Here is a 19,179-nt window from a genome sequence, read left to right on the forward strand (position 1 = left end):
TGGAGAACATAAGAAAATCCACAACAAGGACCAACATCATCAGTGTCGGCATTGTCCGTCCAAGTTTGCACGGTTGTCCACATTGAAAGATCACGTTCGAATTCATACCGGTGAAAAGCCTTATGTGTGTAAAATATGTAAGAAAGCGTTCCATTCATCATCTGCACTATCACTTCATTCTAAAATTCATAAAAAGAATCAATAGCATTTGTTTGAATCAGTACAATAAAAGTGATTGCTCACAAAACATTTTCTTTGATGGAACATAGAAAACTGGATATAATGAAGACAACGTTGCGACAAGAGAAAAAGGAATTATAACGTTAAATTTAATTGGTCCATTAACTGTGCAAGTTCAAGCTTATGTAGAGATATTACTTCATATTTACTCTTTTGTCTTAGATCGAAGTCGCGTGTTTGATAGTTTTCATTTATCCCCTTGATTTCTCCGTTGCTTTTATGTAATAATAAAAACATGAAATCGAAAAATATGTAGCACTAATAAAAATAAATATGTAAATAAATATGTAGCACTAGCTGTAGCAGGCATCAGTTGTCCTTTTCGACCATGTTCGGTCGACAGCGGATATTAGACTAAGCGCATAAAAAGGGAAAGGCCTCTTTATAGACTTGTGAGGTATCGGGGTGTTCTCCCGTGCAGTACGCCAGAAACGTATGAACATATAAATACGTACCGAAAATAATGAATAAAGACAATCGCAGAATAGACGTTCAACAGTAAAGAAGTGTCTAATTATTTCATGGCCGGCGACATAGTCGGGCCAGGTATACAAAGAAAGAACGAAAGAACCATACATCCACAACCTACAAACCATCTCGTTGACACAGTAGGTCATATCGAGCGAATATGTTAATTTGACAGTGACGATCAATGGCTTCTATGATGATTGGCTGCCAAACACAGATCTCAATTGGCTGGAGCTGGAGCCATATTTTCGATAATCCAATTTCGTTGGCGTTTAATGCCAAACTTCCCAAATTTGAAATTTTTCACATCGGCTAGATAATTTATGCATCATTTCTTTCAGCACAAAAATTATGACTGCCCCCCTAATGGTCGCCAGGTGTCACCGGGCAACCCGCGCATTAGCATCTCCATCATCGGCCGAAGTGCCGTAAAATATTTTCATTTGCATTTTACACACCCCAACGCTGCTTCGGCGACAGTCGGAACATGTCACAATGATAGGCTTTCAAGCGCACCATACAAATATGCATTTTACTACATCGGACCCGGCCAACCGCCTTACCGAGCTAAGGGTTAGTTTCTCGTCGTTTTTGTTTTCTTTTTTGCAGAAGGATTTTTCGAAAAAAAAATCCGTTTGATTTGTGAATGGGAAACTTGTCCGATACGGCTATTTTGGGAGGGGCTGATAGCGTCGATGTCCTTTGTGCGCACCAGGAACCCTCATTAGGGATTTGGCGACGACAATACCGGGCAATCGTCCTCGGTTTGGCCTCGAATCCTCGGCCCGCCGTCGGGCAGGTCGTAGGCCGTGGCCGGAACAGTCCTGCAACTCGCAACAAAGCTAACTGGTAGCATGCGGAGCGACCCGGCCCGCTGGGCGGATGTGACCCCACCGAAGGCCACGCGTTTGGTTCCCCATTTACGGTTCACCAACAGCTCCCCGGGCTTGACACGCGGCCACGGGGTTGTTGTTGGGCGGCATAAATCATTGCCGGATCGACGCAGCACGGCTTCCGAATGCGCCCACGCCTGCTCCGTGGCCTGTGGCCCTCCGTGGAAGCGACAAAGTTCGGGGACGATATTGTTCGATGCGATTCGATCGGAATCGATGCCCGGAGCTGCGGAAGGACACTGCGGGTTTCGCACCCGACCGAGGTGGGTGGTGACTGCGTAACGACGGCGATGTTCACAAAGAAGTTGATGAGTTAATGGCCGAAAGGACACGGTCACCGACACGGGTGACACGACGCATCCGGCGCAAGGACGCACCACTCCCCGCCGAGACACTGAACCCTGTGGGGGTGGATGGATGGGTCGAATTGTTTAATGAACACTTACCGGAGGGTAGAAAATCCGTCGCAGAAACACGGTCACGCAGTGCTCGGCGAAAAAGCTGTAGAGACCGTATCCCATCAAGACCTTGAACGAAAGTAGGGAACAAAGGCGGAGAGGTGTCCGGTTAACTAACTTGCCAATTAAACCCTGGCAGCTCTATGGTTCTAAATGCTGACACATAGGTCGAACACAAGAAGTCCAAGATGAAGACCATGCAGAGGACAGCAAAATCGATTCAGCCACTGACCAACATGATTCCATTGCCGACTGGACCATGATGGAGATGGCATCATCGGAAAGCGAATCGAATGAAACTCCAATCAATGCAAGCATCTTGCGGCTTGCCATAACTACTTTGTAAACAAACTACGCCAGCTACGCTTATGAATGCAATAAACACATCTCGCCGAGACGAAGGCCATGATCTGTGGCGCTGTCCGGTGGGCCCCGGTCCCGAGCCAGGAAGTTGGCACCCTTTACGAGACACTTCACCAACCGAGGCGCGCATTAGGACCGAGTGCAGCACGAAGCATTGGACAGCAATCTCCTCGTTCGCAGATGATAATTCCGCATCGGAATCGCACCCATCGACGACCAATGTCACGACATCGGACGATCGATGCAACCCGTGCGCCGATCGGGGTGGCCTCGAACCTCTCTCTATCTCTCACAGACACACTGCATCACGTTTCGTGCGCTATCACCAAACCGTGATCTCGGCGTATTCTTTCAGTAAACAAACGCCATGACGCCAAACAGGGCCGTCAATTACCCTCGGGGACTCTGGAGGTTTACTCACTTTCAGGTGAAACAGGAAGCTGCCAATTTGCGCCAATCTGCTCACCGACTGTTCCGACTCACTATGCTTGGGATTCATCTAAAAAACGCACCAGACCGTCGCACTTCCCGAATTTGCTCTCGGTGCGGCTCATTAACGCTGCGCTTGCTGCGGGTACCGAACTTTGGAGGCCAAACTCCTGCTTACACACACAAAAACACAGGCTTCAAACTTTCGGTGGCCCCCGGACGTGGAAACTACTCCTCAAGAACGCTCCTGATTCTGCTGCTCCTGATGACCACTACCTGGTGGCGTATCACTGAGCCCGCTCCCGACTGAGTAACTCCGGTGTGCTGGATGGGCGCGCGTTCTGCCATCAGCCAACTGGCCACCGGGGAACGTGCCGCAGCAAATAGAACCCACCGGAGCGCGCTCCGGTTCGATAAGCGAACGAAAAGGGAAAGCAACGGGCCACATACGGTTTGCGGGAGAGTGAGCACGAGCGAACCGAAGCCGTCGTGGACGTAGCCAGATAATGAGTAAAACACGTGTATCTCTGCTAGGGAAAGAAATCGTAAGCCGGCGGCACATTAGGAAGGATCTGCCACGGGGCGATTAAAACAGGTAGCACTCGATGAAGTAAGCTCGGCAACGAGGGAGGGCTCCTTTATTGCTGGATCAATCAATCGAAACGATCGCCGGTTCTATCCGGAGCTATTCTAATTGGATTTGGAAAGCCGATTTGGAGATTTGTCATCGCAGGGATATCGAATAGGCAGGATAAGACGATTTAAAGTTCTCGGTTGCATTACTCTAAGCCTTTTTTGTTTATTTAGAAACGTCACAAGTCGTGTCGAACACGATCACACTCGAACCTTGTGCTTTATGGCCTTCACCTTGCGACTTCCATTCCCACTGTTCCGCACAGCGCCACTGGTGTCCATTTCGATGAGGAAAACTGGTTACTTGGAGAAGGTCAGACCAACCACTTACCACCATCGACGCGCACCACCGTGTCATTACACGTGTCAGCGTTCGTCCGACGATCGATAATCGTTCGCGAACTCACCCTGCGGACCTACTGTGCGATGCACTTTCTTGCACTCTCGGTGTCACCGGTTCGGGGTGCAGAACTTACTTCCAAGCCAACGCGAACCAGTTACCGTTTGTTGCCTGTGGGTGGGCAAAATTACAGGTTTATTATAATACCGAACAAATACATTCCTAGCTACATCGAATCTTAGCACTTGCGACTGCTGGTGACTACAGTTTCTTCGAGTTCGCCTTTTGTTAGCCGGTGATCATCGGATCCCGTTACGGACGATCTTCCCTTACTGGGGTACTACTACTCCTTCAAGGGTCCTTCAGTTTCTACGCATTTACCTAATTTAAATACTTTATTACTCCATACGTTATGGCATCTTGGCAGGCACGTCCTTACACCTAGCGTTCGGTCGAACGGTCGCTCCCTCCGTGTGGAGGCTCTTGGAATAAATAGAGACTCGCGTTCGCTCGGATAAACTCCGCCCGTCGATCGGTCGCGCACAAACCGCTTCGGTTTTGGGTGTAATAAATAGTAAACTCTATAAATTAGACATTCTACGTGCTAGTTAGTTGTTGAAATGAAAGATCTCTACCTAACGATCGCTCCCGGGAGTTCGGGGTCTCCGTTTTCGCGCCTTTGTGAACACACAATCTTATTTGCTACTTTAGTAGTATGGATTCGTTAGTTTACTCTCCCCAAACAGGATGTCACCATCGGTCGGGCGATCGTGAGTCCTGCATAACTTCTTATCGGTGGTTTTTGTACAAAACATTGCCAGCAGACCGGTTGGCGCGTCTTTCGGAAGCCTCTGGCAGCATTTGCGAGAGCGTTTGAAGGAGTGGAAAGTGGAAAGAATGCATTGCGAAACGGTTCGTTCGTTCGATCGAGAGAGAGACAGAGAGTGAGAAGTCTTGTATTTGGTTTACGAAACGCTCCACTCAAGAAAATCCCGCCGAGGGTCTAGGTGAAGTCGCTGGCAGTGGATGGGAGTTGGCGGGTGTTGATGACTTTCTTCTAAGCGTCCTCTGACAAGGCCGCAGGCATTTTTGTAAGCGTATTACATATCTCTAACTGTCGCGATCGCGTTCTATGTACAGATGTACCCCTGTGATCCCCCGGACCTAGCTCACTGCCAGGCACTCGCTCAGAAGCACGTTGTGCAGATCGTCCATATCCGTCCAATCTTTGCGCTCGTTCCGTATGACGATGTTCCGGATGCATCCCTTGAAGTTTTCACGCATCAAGAGTGTCCCACTGGAGGCGGCATCTACGAGCGAAAATAAGAAATCGAATCAATCGTTACGCTCGAATTGCTTTCCTACCGGAGATCCTTACCGGGTAGACCGCCAATGTATAGTGGGGCCTTCGTGTTGACCCGTCCGAAGCTGGAGGTTCCGTGGGGCAACAGAACCGACGGTGGATGCTCATCAACGCGCAGCACGATCTGATGATCCTCGTACAAACCGGAGATGTTATGCCACCGATTGTCGCAAAGTGTGTACTTCGATGGTAGCGTCGTCGAGAGGCGAGTCGGATTACCGTCACCGTTGTCCACCGACAGAATGATCTAAAACGACAGGAAAAGGTTTCCAATCACGTTGCGTCCAGTAGCCGAAAAGGCAGTGGAAGTATTCCTTACATTCCCATTGGAGATCTCCAGCGAAAGCGCGGGGAATCCGTTGATTTGGTCGGCGACACTCATCAGGATACCGTTCGTTTCCGACGTGCGCACCTCGAGCTCGATCTCCACGAACTTGCCCACATTAAAGTTGCGTTCTAAAACCGAAAACAGGCAGGCGTTATTTTCACTGCCGCTTTGCGGAAATATTCTCCAACTCACTGTAGATGGCGTACGCATCGCCGGGGAAGTAGGAACCCTGTTCGATCCGTGGAAAGCACTGGCCCACGTTCAGATGGCGGCCGGGCCGGGCCAGGTCCTGTGTGTTGTTGTTGACGGAAAACTTCCTCAGACAACCCTTAAACTCTTCCGGCTTCGGTTGCAGTTCGCGCGGCATCACCGGCACCTCGTCCGGCAGCCCACCGACGTGGAGCGCGTTGGCCGCGTTCAGCTTCTTTGGTAGTTTAATCTGCGCTGAGCTGTGGCTGCTGCCAATCTGGACACTCAGCGTCGCCTTCTTCCTCACGCTGCTCAGCGTCACGTGGTGCCACTGGCCATCGTTTAGCTTCGGCGGAAGCAGCAGATGTTCGCGCTTGCGGCCCCGCACCGTGAGCCGCAGGACACCGTCCTTCAGCGCGAGCATGATAAAGTGTTTCGCCTTCTCTTTGGTACCCTAGAAGGAGGAGAGATAATTGCGTCAACAATGTCATGAGGAGGCTCCCGAGGCAAGGAACCTACCAGCGCCACGAACAGGATCCCGTTGGGATAGAACGTCCGGAAGTCGAACTCGATGTGAAAGTTGCGCTGCCAGATGTTCCGCGCCGGGACCATCACCACGGAGTAGCTCTGCGGTTTGTCGCCGTACTTGAACGCATTCGGTTCGTACGAGTAGCTGCCGACCTGTGCCGAACCGAGCGAAGAAAATCGAAACATTTATGCAACAAATAACCGCGGGGCACATCCTGCGGGATGCTAAATTACCTGGCGAGTGATCTTCTACCCTTTTGTGTTTCAACAACTAATCAAGCGGCTAGTTTTGTGCAAAAGTTTTTGTGCGCGAACGGAACAAGTGAATGCCGGGTTAGTGTTTGTGCCGATGCGGCGATGGTTTGCGAGCTGACCGTTGTTAGAACCAAGCTAATCGCAATCCCGAACTACCGTACCGTGAGTGCCAAGTAAACTAAGTAACCTGAAGAGCTAATGCGATCATGCAGAAAACACCACAATGAAAAATAAAAATAATAAAGGAAACTAGGCTACGCTACGCTTGAGACGATCCCCACGCACAAGTGTTTTAGTGGCTAACAGTCGCCCTCTTGCTCCTGTGAGTTAGTAGATAAATCAACACTCTGTAAGTACAGAAAGGTTAGAAGTGAGAAAAGTGATGAGAGAATGGTCGATAATAAAAGATTAAATAATCGATGTGTATAAGCGCAGATGAAACAACATTATGCTAAAACAACCCCAACAACACCTGAGATCATCAACTGAGAGCCCGCCGCAGTAAGTGCTCCCTGACTCACCCTGTGGCAACCTTCCGGTGCGGCCTTAAAGCTACGCCCAATCGGTTCGGTTTTCATCAGCGCCGTGTACAGACCCTGGCTCCCCATCGGTGGCCCCGTGCGGCCCATCTGCACGTTGGAGAAGTTGAGTGCCTGACCGAACGAGACGGTCCGATTGTTGAACACCAGATTGGCCACAGTTCCTTCGAGACCGTCAAACACCTTCGCGAGCGTGTCGAACGCCGGATCATCCGGCACTCCGCCGATAAACAGTCCACCCGATTCACCCGGCATCGTTACGAGCGACGGTTGCAGTGACCGGGCGCTCTGCAGCTGATCGTCGATCCGCAGCTCGACGTGGCGCCCTTGCTTCACCACCGCCAGCACGTGATATTCCCCATCGTTGAGCGTACCGTTCGACACGAGCTCAATCCGTCCGGCTCCGCCATCCATCCACAAGTTAACTCGCCCCTCGGACAAAAACACGGAGTAGTTGCCGAGTCGGTCCTTCGCATCGTAATCATCCCTGATGCGACTCGGATAGGCCGACAGCAACAGCAAGCAATCCGGTTGCATCGTGCGGAACACGAACCCAAAGTGGGACCGTTTCTTGAGCGTAAACGACGGCAGCTCCAGGTAGCCGTTGCCAAAGAAGCCCGCCTTCGTGATCGTACTGTCGCAGGATGCTTCGATACCGAAGTGGGACGTGCTGCCGAGCGGATCGTACGAAACGCCACTAATCTGGAGGCCCTTCACGCAGCCCAGGAACGCATGATCGGCACCGGGGGCCTTCGTAGTGCCCGTCTTGAAACCGGGCGGCACTCCACCGAGGTAGTAGGTATCACTGAGGACGGGCAGCTTCGCCGAGCCGATCGGTTTGGTGGGTGAACCTAGGATGACGGGCTCACTGTTGACCTTCAGCACGCCCTCGTCGGTGCTGGACTTGCGGAACTGACGCGATGCTTCGACCACAACCCACGAGCCCGTGTTGTAGCGTTTCGTGGTGTTGATTTCAAGCCGCGTATCATCACCGTAGTCCACTCGGAACATCAGCCGCCCTTGGTACAGCGTTAACGATACGGATCGGTTCTAAAACAAAAAGGTAAATGTTACCCGAAGCAGTTCCTTAGATACATTCCCTTCCGTTCCCTTACATTCTCTTCATCCAGCGCCAGGAAGATGAGTGCGTCCTCGTCGAGCGTCTTGAAGCTAAGGCTCAAGCTAAACTGCAACCTTGGTTGTGGACTTGCTCGCTGCAGGACGGCGTACCCGTTCCCGTTGAAGTTCCGCTCGCCCGTCGAACTGGCAACCTCTTGCGGTCCCAGCATAGCGCCCGCACACGTGCCGCTCGTGCTGGTAAAGTGCCACAACCCGATCTGTCGCTGGTCGACGTACAGCTGACTAACGGCCACCCCAAGCCCCTGGACCGGTTCCAGCTCCGGAACGCGCAGGTCGTCCGGAATGCCACCAACCCAGACGCGGTGACTCGGCCCAACGTTGAGCGTGGCCGCCACCGGGCTACTGGCCTTCGACTCCGTTCGACCACCGGTCAGCACTCCGGTGTCCTGCATCCGCCTCACCGTCAGCGTGCCGAGATTGAACGTTCGCGACGCATCAATAAAGTACCACGCATCGTCCTTCTTCAGATCGCGCACCTCGATCTCCTGCGGGTGCGTCACCTCGGTCACCGTGCCGTCCAGGCTCCAAAGGAGCCGTACCTTGCGCTGGCGCAGCTCGAGCGCTATAAACCGGCGCTCGTCGCCTTCGATGTACACGAGCGGTGTGCTCTGTACGGTCGGATCGGTCAGCGCGATCGACATTACGATCCGGTTGGTGGTCGACGGTCCAAAGCTGGCCGGAGCGTACGATCGGATGCAGGCCGCCGTCGATTCCATAGACACCCGGATCTAGAAAGAAGGGGAAGGGTGGACCGTAAGAACCAAAATGCGTACTTTTCCACTGCAACGAACTGCCACTTACTCCTTCGGCCGCGTGCTTGGCCCGAGCGATCCGATCGCGCAGATCCTGCAGATTAACCGCAAACGTCCGGTTCCACGTCCGGAACCGTTCCGCCTGGGTCTTCGCGAGCCCCTCGATACCGTTCAGTTTGTCCTTCGCCTTTCGAATGTTCCCAAACGTTTGCGACACATTCTCCTCGGCCAACCCGAACTTGGTGTCCCACTCGGGTTCAAGCGACTTCAGCTTCAACTTCAGCTTGTACACATCACTGTTCAGGTTGATCGCATCCTGCCGCACGAACTTCATCTGCTCCGATACGATGCTGGACCGATCGAGATCCGCCTGGACCGTTTTCATCGTGGCGCCCCGCTCCACCTTACCCACCTCGTCCATCAGATTGTTGTTCTTGATGGCCGTCTGCCAAATCTGGTCTTTCAAGCTCTGGACGCTCTTTTCCTTCCCGATCATCGTCTCATTCAGGGCCGTCGCCTTGGCCAACTCCTTCGCCGCGCGCGTCGTTAGGTTCGTCGAAACCTCGAGTGCCCTCTCACTCTGATCCGTGATCGTTACGTCGTGCAGCGGGTGAATCAACTGATCTGCCTTCTCGACCGTGTTCGTCGCATTGTCCGCACTCTCCTGGGCCGCCACAATCGCACCGATTATGTTCTCGTACGCCTGGCTCGCTTCCATCGCCTTTGCCGACGCGTCCTCCGTCGACTGGAACTTGTGCCGGAAGTGGTCCGCCTTCGTCTTCAGCTGCTCGGCGTGTCGGACCGCCTGTGGGATGCGCGTTTCGAGTAGAATGTTTTTCTCGCGCGTCAAATCTTCGGTCGATTCGTTCAGGAGCTCCACGAGGGCGGCCAACGTGCCATTATCCTGCGCCAGCTGACCGTAGTTATCGTCCAGCTGCTCCAGGTTGCTGGCCGTACCGGCCAGAATGTTGGTGTCCAGTAGGTCCTTCACGTCACGCCCGCTCTCCAGCGCTCCACCGTACGCGTCCCGTATCCGCTCCAGGTGTTTCTGGTTCGTGCTCTGGTACACTTCCGTTTCCTGCACACCGCGGAATACGTGCACCGTGTAGTTCTGCAGGTGGCCCGCCTTCGAGTGGAGTTGTTCGATTTCGAATTTCGTATCGTCCAACCGGGCAGCCTGACGATCGACCGCTCGGGACACGTTCGCCCAGTGATCGTACTGGCGTTGGGCACACTCGCCCACCCCGTCGTCGAACTCTATCCCCTCGAAGCGTTCGCGAATGTTGGCCAACAGATCGTTCGCTTCCCGAACCGCGAGCGGCAGCTTAATGTGGTGATCACCGACACCGTAGTTCTGGAGCGTACGGATCGCTGCTCGCAGCTCACGGTCGATCGTCCCGATCTCGTCGGCCAGTTCGTCCACCCGCTCGGTACATTTCACCACCTCACCCGCCCGGTTCGTGGCACGGTTGTCCAGCTTCACGAGCCGTTTACCGAGCCGGGTAGCGTTTCGTTTGAGAGGTTCCGCAAAGTCCACCGCGAACTGTTTGATCGTATCTTCGGCCTGCAGGAGGCGGGCCACCCGATCCGCCGTCTGGCGTGTTCGCGCTTCGTACTTGGTCAGCTCAACCCACGGGGCCGGTATGCCGTGCCGATCGATGTGTGCCGTTTCTTCGTCCAGCCGACTCGACAGGATCTCGAAGTCGTCCATCAGCGTCACGGTGCAGTTGTCGCAGACTGGAAGCGGGAAATCAAACGTTAAACATATTGATCCTCTCTGTCCGTCTGGCCAGCTTCGGGACTCACCTTTGCAGCGATAGTCCTTGACGATGTGCTTCGGCAGCTCGCACCGATCACACCGCCGCCCGACCACCCCCGGCCGGCAGTGACACTCGCCCGTCTGCCGATCGCACTCATCCGACATACTGCCCTCGCGGTTACACTCACACCCCTCACAGTGGCCCTGGTCCAGGTGGGGCTGCCCAAAGTATCCGCGCATACAACTATCACACAGCGCCCCCGTGTAGCCCGGTTTGCACACACAGTGCACATCGCTTCCCCGAACCGTACATCCGCGGGCAAAGTTTTTCCTCGTCTCCGGACACGGACAAGCTGAACACTGCCCGGCATTCGGGTCACCGTAGAATCCTTCCGCGCATCGCTCACAGTGTTCGCCGCCGGTGTTGTTGCGACAGTTCTACAGGGGGAATTAGAGAAGGATTATCAAGCTCCTGCTGCTGCTCCTGCTGACTTTCACGACTTACCACACAGACGCCCGTTTCCGGGTCGCACTCCTCGCTTCGGCCATTACACCCGCACGGGAGCACCTGGCCGATCATATCGTCCACCGTGGCCCACTCGAGGTCCACGATTGGCAGCCGGTGCCGGTAGTGGCCCCGGCCCGGGTTCTGGCAGGACAACCCGCTAAACTTGGCCCCGCAGCTGCACTGCTCCACGCTGTAGGCGTGATTGTTTTCCGCACCGGCCACAAAGATCCCCTCGTCGAGCGTTACGTTCGTGAGCCTACGGGTAGGAAAAAAGGAAGCGTTAAAGCGAGCTGTCACAATCTGCATCAAAGTAAACAGGTCTTTTACAGTAGGAACATTTCTGGCGGCGCCATCTTGATGTTGTGTTTGAAAGGTACATCTTTTCGGGACTTCCACCTTAAATTTTCATGACATTTTATTTATTTATTTAGCATTGAATAATCATTGAACAAAGAGCCAATTTAAAGTTTTGTTTAAAACTCGCAAAAACGTTTACCGAAACGTTTAAATTGATGCAACAAGTTTATAGTGATGATTGTCTATCCCGTGTCAGAGTTCATGAGCGGTATACGGGAGCATCGAAAAAGTGCGTAATTTTCTCAAAATTGAGCCGAAATCGTCGTTGCGTTTTATGGGAATGAAATTGCCGTTAATTTACCGATAGTTTACCAAGATTTACCGATAATTTACCAAGAAAGAATGTAACAATCTGTCTCAAAGTAGATAGGACTTTTTCAATAGGCCTTGGCGCCCGACATTTCTGGTAGCGCTAAAATGTTATCGATAAATCAGTCCCCGTATTCACCTGATCTGGTACACTGTGACACTGTTTAATCTATTCGGAAAACTTAATTTGCCGGTGAAAGGAAAACGTTATGCTGACATTTTGGCCATTCAGAAGGACTGTACCGACACACTCCGAGCCATGCCGGCCAACGACCTAAAATCATCATTCGAAAAATGGTTAAGTCGTGCAAATAAGTGTATCGAAGGGGAAGGAGACTATTTTGAATAGAATAAAACAATTTTGCAGAAAAAACCACTTGTAGTCCTGTTTACTTTGAGACAGACTGTGTACAGTGGGGAGATTCAAAGGGTGGCCACTTACACCACTTGCTGGAAGTCGACCGTGGTCGTGGCACGCACAAACACATGCCGCACGTTCTGCAGGGCCGTCATCAGGATCGTCCGGTTCGCCCGCGACCCATCGTAGTGATTACGCCACCGGCTCCCAAACAGGCGCACCGAGAACACATCCTGGTCCGGCGAGCGGACCGTGTCCTCGTAGAAGTCCAGCACCAGATTCTCGTGCGTGTGCAGCTGCACCAGCGGGAACTGTCGTAACGAGGGTTCGGCAATGGCGACGCTGGCACCGCCCGTGACGAGCGTGAAGTTCAGCAACCCACCGTAGCTACTGGTCCGATCGCCCAGAAACGGGTACGGAAGCTGAAAGTACAGCGGATACCGGAAGGCACTGTGCGCCAGGATCGATACGTTACCGGTCGAACCCGGGATCAGATCGAGGTTGTTCATGTTGGTAATGTTGGCACCCTCCCGGCTCGTCTGGGCGCCCCCCCGTTAGCTCCACGAACACCAGATAGTCCACCAGATGCCCATCGGAGGCCGGCCGCTCGTCTTCCCGATACTCGACGCTCAGGTTGCGGGATCCCTTCAGCCGAATCTGACCCCAAGAGTGCTCCCCCAGCGCACACTCCGAGGCCCGGCCGAAGCAGAAGCAGCGCGTGCATCCCTCCGGATTGAGCGCCACCAACCCGAACGTGCCCTGACGGCACTGGTCGCACTTTGCCCCATAAACCAGCTCCTTGCAGGCGCACTGTCCGTTCCGATCGCACGGATACGTCGTCCCGTTCGTGATGGTTCCGCGCTCATCGCAGCCACACCGTCGGCAGGCCGGATATCCATAGTATCCCTCGGCGCACTCGGCACACTGCCGCCCCGTGTAGCCCTCCTTGCAGCTGCACTGCCCATCCTGTTTGTCGCACGACTGGCCAATCGAACCGACGATGTCGCAGGCGCACTGCCGGCAACCCCGCTGGAACTCGTTGCCCCACGTGTTGGCGATGCACGACCGACACTCCGTCCCGTGACTGTTCGCCGGACACACGCACCGGCCCGTATCCGGATCGCAGACGAACGCGGGACTAGCGCACTGCTCGCAGCCTGAAATTGAAGATAGATAGAGTCAGGAATGGACTAGGGAGGCCACGAGATTCACTTACGCTTGCAGCCCTGCGCGCTGAACCCGTAGTAGCCGGTCTGGCAGCGGTCACAGCCGATGCCCTCGACGCCGGTCTTGCAAAAGCACTGTCCGGTGTAGACGTCGCATCCTTCGAGCTCGCTGCCGTTTGCGTCGCACGAGCACGCCACACAGCCCTCGCCACTGTCCAGGTTCCAGTGGCCCTTCCGGCACAGGTTGCACTGGCGTCCGTCGATGTTCGGCCGACACTGGCACTGTCCCGTCCGATGACTGCAGGCCGGTCCGTGTGCGCCCTTCGGGTGGCAGTTACAACCTGTTGCAAAACACACAGAACAGCGAGCGAGATGAGAAACGGGTGGCGGTGAAAAACCAAAAAAACCAGCTCAAGTGGCCTCGACACTCGACCCTCGATCAATTAGAAATTGGGGTCGAGGGTCGAGGCGGTCGGAAAATTAGTGGATATAGCTGCCGATTGGAGGAAATCGAGCGAGTCGATGAATCACGATCGCCGCGTGAGATCGCTCGTTCGCGCTGATGAAGATCGATTGCGTGTTGCGGCCAAAGAAATGGCCTCCGCTGGACTCCGCTGGGTCAATCGGACGCCAATCGAGAAGCATTCCTATCTGGCGGCTCGTTCGACTCACGATCGGCGGACATGCCAAAAATATCGGCCACGCTAATACCGGGCCGCACTGCAGCCCGCGAGCGCGCGCTACCGAACTTGAGAGGACCCCGGCGGCGCGGTCCGGGTCTGGGTCGCACGGATTCCAGCCCGAATCACGACCCGGAGACCAGTCGAAAGTAATCTCGCCCATCGACCGGTGAACGCTCTTTCTCTCTTTCTCTTTTTTTGGGGCAAGAAAAACGGGAATGTCAAAAATAATGTTTCGCCATCTTTCCGCGCGCTGATACGAGAGGTTGATCATCCTGATACGGGGTTCCCCCTTCGGTGGTGGACACTGCACGGCAATTTTCACATAAATCTTGACGCTGGGGCGAATTCTCTCCGCCACTTTTCAAGATCCACCTTTTTTGACAAAATCCCATTATGCCATAAATCAGAATGATTTACAAGCGTTCAGCAAATCCAATATTTGGGCTCGGTGATATGAACTGTTGATTTTCGCCCAGATTGAGGCGTAATGAAAGTAGAACTTACTACAGGAAGTGTGATAAGTTCCGCAAGAGTAAAGACTCGGATCAAATAAAATCTCTTATTTGGTAAATGTTGATGTCTATCAGGACTTTGAAATAATTCATGCTATTTTACAATAGATCGCATTACTCACTAAATGGCACAATTTTTTAATAAAATATTTGTTTGATAGCTACTGTCATTACGCATCTAACATAGTACAGGTTCTTTGGTTAAATTGTAAACAACATCTTTTTTAAACTTCTTCGAGTTTTGTTTCTGGTAAAGTGTTTTTGCGGGGAGTACTTCTTCATTACTTTAACATGAAGAAAAGTGCTACTGCAAGTCATCGTAATTTAATGGATGTTTATGATGAAGAAATGAAAGGAGTTCTTGTAAAGAATCGTCACTGGTGATGAAAAGTGGATTTGTTACGAGAATCCTAAACGCAAAAAGAACTGGGTACAGCTTAGTGAACTAAGTCCACCGCAACCAAAGCGAAATATTTACTGTTCAAAGGTTATGTTGCGCTTATGGTGGGATATGAAAGGTATGGTGTACTATGGGGTTTTAAAACCTAATGAAATTATTGATGGATAATCCCAGCGACAACAATTAATGCGTTTGAGGCAAACTTGGACCACATAACATCCACAATGGGATAAAAGACATGATAAACAGATTTTTCATCATGACAGCACTCGACCACACATAGCGCCGTATTCACCAGATATTGCTCCTTCGGACTGCTATTTGTTCCGTTGCATGAGTAACGATTTGGCAGCCGTTCTCTTCTTATGAAAGTATTGAAAAATGGATCTCTGATTGGATCGCTACTAAAGATGAGGAGTTCTATCGATCTTACTTAGCGAACGACGGGCAATACTTTTATTAAAGTAGTCATATGTATTGTTGCTGTAGTTAGGCCACAATTGTCGAATAAAAACCGGATGATTTAATTCAAAGTCCTGGTACTAAAACGTGACCTTCGTGTCTAGTTAAACTCAGCGACTGAAATAATTCCGGGATTAATTCGATTACTCGCCTTGTGAAACAAGCGTGCTTATTTCTTGAGAAAATAAAATGGCTCACGCTGAGTAGCTGCAACGAGTTTCGTGGGAAACGCATGTTTATCACTTTCATCTCGAGTCGGCGAGAACATTCTTCGTCCGGCTCGGTTCCGCCAATAACCATAAAGCCTGTGTGCGGCTGGCTGGCTGGCTGGTGGTCAGTCGAACGGTTCCTCCGGTAATTAGTGGGGCTAGGAGAAACCCTTGTTACATGCCACGGGGTCTCAGCGGCACAAGGTACACGCAAAACTACTTATGCGCGCACCCACCAGGCCCACACATTATGAGTAATGTAACGCCGCCGATGTTATTTCCCTAGCCGCTAACCGATCCGGGTGCGATCCGCCCGTATGTCGGGGTGTGGGCCGCGAACAGCGCAAGAAACATAAATCCAGGTAGCACACCGTAAAGTAAATATTCATGCTGTGAAAATGGTCGCTGCCCTCGGAACGGATCGGATCCGGGCCAGTTGATGATTGGCCAATGGGCACGGGGGTTCCTGGTCGGAAAATGGCGTCGGTAGACCGCGGTGGTCGGAGGCCCGTAATTAAACGATTAGTCTAACCAGATCCGTAAACATAATGGGCGCAGGAGTGGCGCAGTGTACTGCGAAAAACGGTTTGGCAATGTTTCTGTTCGACCGAAAGGCGCCCGCCAGGTGGGGAGGGTTTGATATCGAATCGTCCACCCACAAAACAGCTACCAACTTCCGAGCACTGGCCACTGGCGGCGTTGCCAGACCTGGTAAATGTTTGCTTACACCCACAGCGAGGCAGCGATTGAGAGGTATTCGGTATCCTTTTTCTGTTTTCCGACCCTCGGGATTAGATCCTCGTTAGATTTAATCACCCCGTTTCTCGCAGATCTCCCGGGGGTTGGATCTTCGCTTGTGAGCTACGGCCCCTCGCACACCCAGGACGATTACTCTTTGTTTCACGTTGGACCTGAATTGTTGACGGATATTTGGAGTGGCGATTTAATGAGCGTTTACGCATACCGCATTTAAAAATAGATCCCCAAATTGGATACGGGCGGGCGTGGCGTGTGAGATCATCAAATTTCAAGTGTGATATCATTTTCACATTAGAATGGGGCGGGCGGAACTATTTCCATTTAATGGAGCGAAACAAACCGATTGGAACGCGGCTCCCGAAGCAATATCCGTTACGCTGCACATTAGTCGCTGCACAAACGATCGGTGTAACGTGAGAATAAATGGCGCCACCAATGACCTGCTGACAAAACGGTATTAGTGTGCGACAACGAACTAGCATCAATAAAGCCCCGTCCCAAGGTCTAGCAGGGGTCCCCCTTTGGACCTGAGAGGGTCTGTTTCTGTCTGCGCCCTGCTAAGCCGCCGTAAGAAGATTGACTTCCTTAAGCCGCGCAGTAATTTACTCCGGCCCGGGCCCCTTCTGATCCGGACAACACAAACAGAGAGCGCGAATCGCAGCAAAACATTGTCCCCGGGGAGAGGGCAGATTAAATCCCGCTAAAACAACCAACCGGCCACGTGGCCGGACGCGGGAGGTGTGATAAATGCAATTTACAGTCCATTTTCCGCGGCGCGGCACGATCCCGCCGGCACGGACTCGCCGACAATCCCGGGGCCCCGATAACGATCGTCATAATTTATCGACTTTCGGCTAATGGCGGTCGGGTGATCCGCCGCCGAAGGAGCCGAAGACCAAGCCGGACTATGCACCGCGGAACCGGTAGCGGCACCGTCGCCTATTAATCAGTCATATGCGTGCGTGTGTTGGCCGTTGGCCGTTGGCCCTCTTTCTGACGGCCTGGCCGGGAAGTCGCACGAGTCTAGAGTCGCGAGAGGTGTCGGGACCAGAGCAAATCTCCAAATCCTATAAATATCTCCCCTGGCGTAGACTGCACCAGACGAACGCAGCGCCAAGCATCATCCCCGTCGATCCGTTTTTCTTTTTATTTTCCCAGCTCATCAAACGGAGCAGTCGCGCAGCAGCATCACTCCGTGCAGTCGGCGGACACATTGGACATTGGCCGACGGGGGACACAGACGACGACTGCTGCGATCCGTCTGTCGCATTTGTTTGCGTTTCGCTGTGGTTTCCTCGCGGACCCGCGGCCCAAGTGACCGAGACGTAACAGGTTGAACCGATACACAACCACCATCGCTGGCTTTGATTGATGTCAGAACATCAGGAACATCTGTTTAGAGAGGGTCCCCCGACGGGCCCTCGCGTGATTTTTCATCGACCTCTCTCTCTCTCGGGGCCGCCAGGACTTCAAACGCAGCCCGGCCACCGTTTGCACGACGATCGCCTTGTTTACGATCGCGACCGTTTGTTCCCGGGTTTTTATGGGAGCTTGTTTGTTATGGGCTGTCGTCGTCGTCATCGCAGTCTGGCGTCTGGGCCTCTCTCTAGTGGCCGCTCGTTCGCGGAACCCAAATTTGCTCGCCAAGCCAAGCCTCACGTTTAATTATCGCACCCCCCGAACCGTCAAAACGTGCCGTGTCGTGTTGTTCACCCGGGGGTTCCGAAAGCCCGAAATGAGTTTTTAATGCTTGTCCTAATGAACACCACGTGCTGCAGCGTGAGGGAACCTTTCCCTTGTGCGCTGTGACACTCTCATATATTTTGGTTTGTTGTAGTTTATTTTTTGGATCACCAATCCAATCAGAGAGCGTCAGTGTTGTGTTTTTTCGAAGCTTATTTATGTTCGCGTATTTCGTCACCTTTTTGATCACGCACCGGAATCTGGAGTCGCATCTGATTGGAAGTAAACCGCCGAGACCGCTGGCTTCGAGCCGTGTCATGTAATGTGATGCCGACTGGTCCATTCACTAGCGACAGGGGCATTTTCTTGCTCAATACAGTACAACATTAATTAATTTTCTTCTTTAAAATGCGTCAAAAATAATACAAACTGAGGGAATGTAATATTTGAAAGGGTCTCCAACCATCATTATAAACACTTCCGGCGTCAAATGAAATATCAGACGATCAGTGATGTGAAAATGTTTATTATTTGCTAATAAGTTTATGAGAACTATCTGACTGTTTTACCACTAAAACTCATATAAATGACCATTTGATGCTCTTTATCGGTAAATTTAAAATGTTTTGAGGTTTTTGCCATCTTTCAAGCTGAGAAACAGCATAATGCCTTTTGAATACTTCTTCTTGCGTTTTTCAGCCTTAATTTTGCATGCAAAACATGCAAAAAAAAAGTTATTTTTACTCAAAAAAAAAACAAATCTGAAAACCACAACGATGGAAATTGGTGAGAAAACCTGAAAGCTTCAAACTTTCAACTTCAACTAAACTTGTTTTCGCTGCCCTAGAATTCTCCTGGCCAATGGGCCAATGGGCAACAAATGGTCGCACCAGTTTACGAGATTAAATCAAAATGTCCCTTAATCGTCATAATTTCGCTCTTATAAGCTCAAAGTATCACTCAACGTTTGAAAAGAGCGATGCCAAAAGAAGATATTCTCATATTTTCACAAATTATGATCCAGATGATGCACTAAACGGATTCGAACTGACGCCTTTCGCATACATCCTTTGCCCATAGGGACTAATAGGTCCGG

General features: G+C 52.0%; 2 protein-coding genes across 5 annotated transcripts in view; both read right to left on the minus strand.

Moving 5' to 3' along the window:
- The window catches only part of LOC128274445 (dual specificity tyrosine-phosphorylation-regulated kinase 2), a 59,800-nt gene extending 56,614 nt beyond the window's left edge, over positions 1–3,186 (minus strand). For 3 of the 4 annotated variants that reach the window (XR_008269305.1, XM_053012651.1, XM_053012654.1), the window contains exons 1-2: positions 2,844–3,186; positions 2,048–2,128 (exon numbers count right to left, since the gene is read on the minus strand). Coding sequence is in view for 2 of the 4 variants with exons in the window: in XM_053012651.1 (XP_052868611.1) it covers positions 2,048–2,128; positions 2,844–2,921 (159 nt within the window). In the remaining 2 variants the exon portion in view is untranslated. The remainder of the gene's footprint in view (positions 1–2,047; positions 2,129–2,843) is intronic. The other variant, XM_053012652.1, reaches the window with a different exon arrangement.
- A 1,802-nt stretch (positions 3,187–4,988) lies between these two features.
- LOC128270988 (laminin subunit alpha-1-like) overlaps positions 4,989–19,179 on the minus strand; it is a 75,327-nt gene continuing 61,136 nt past the window's right edge. Inside the window, 13 exon segments of the mRNA XM_053008417.1 lie at positions 4,989–5,134; positions 5,203–5,434; positions 5,507–5,643; positions 5,708–6,158; positions 6,224–6,385; positions 7,009–8,076; positions 8,142–8,894; positions 8,968–10,655; positions 10,725–11,115; positions 11,183–11,441; positions 12,294–12,745; positions 12,747–13,366; positions 13,426–13,716. Coding sequence (XP_052864377.1) covers positions 4,989–5,134; positions 5,203–5,434; positions 5,507–5,643; positions 5,708–6,158; positions 6,224–6,385; positions 7,009–8,076; positions 8,142–8,894; positions 8,968–10,655; positions 10,725–11,115; positions 11,183–11,441; positions 12,294–12,745; positions 12,747–13,366; positions 13,426–13,716 — 6,650 coding nt within the window.

This window comes from Anopheles cruzii, chromosome 3, assembly GCF_943734635.1.
Source record: "Anopheles cruzii chromosome 3, idAnoCruzAS_RS32_06, whole genome shotgun sequence".
Taxonomy (NCBI): Eukaryota; Metazoa; Arthropoda; class Insecta; order Diptera; family Culicidae; genus Anopheles; species Anopheles cruzii.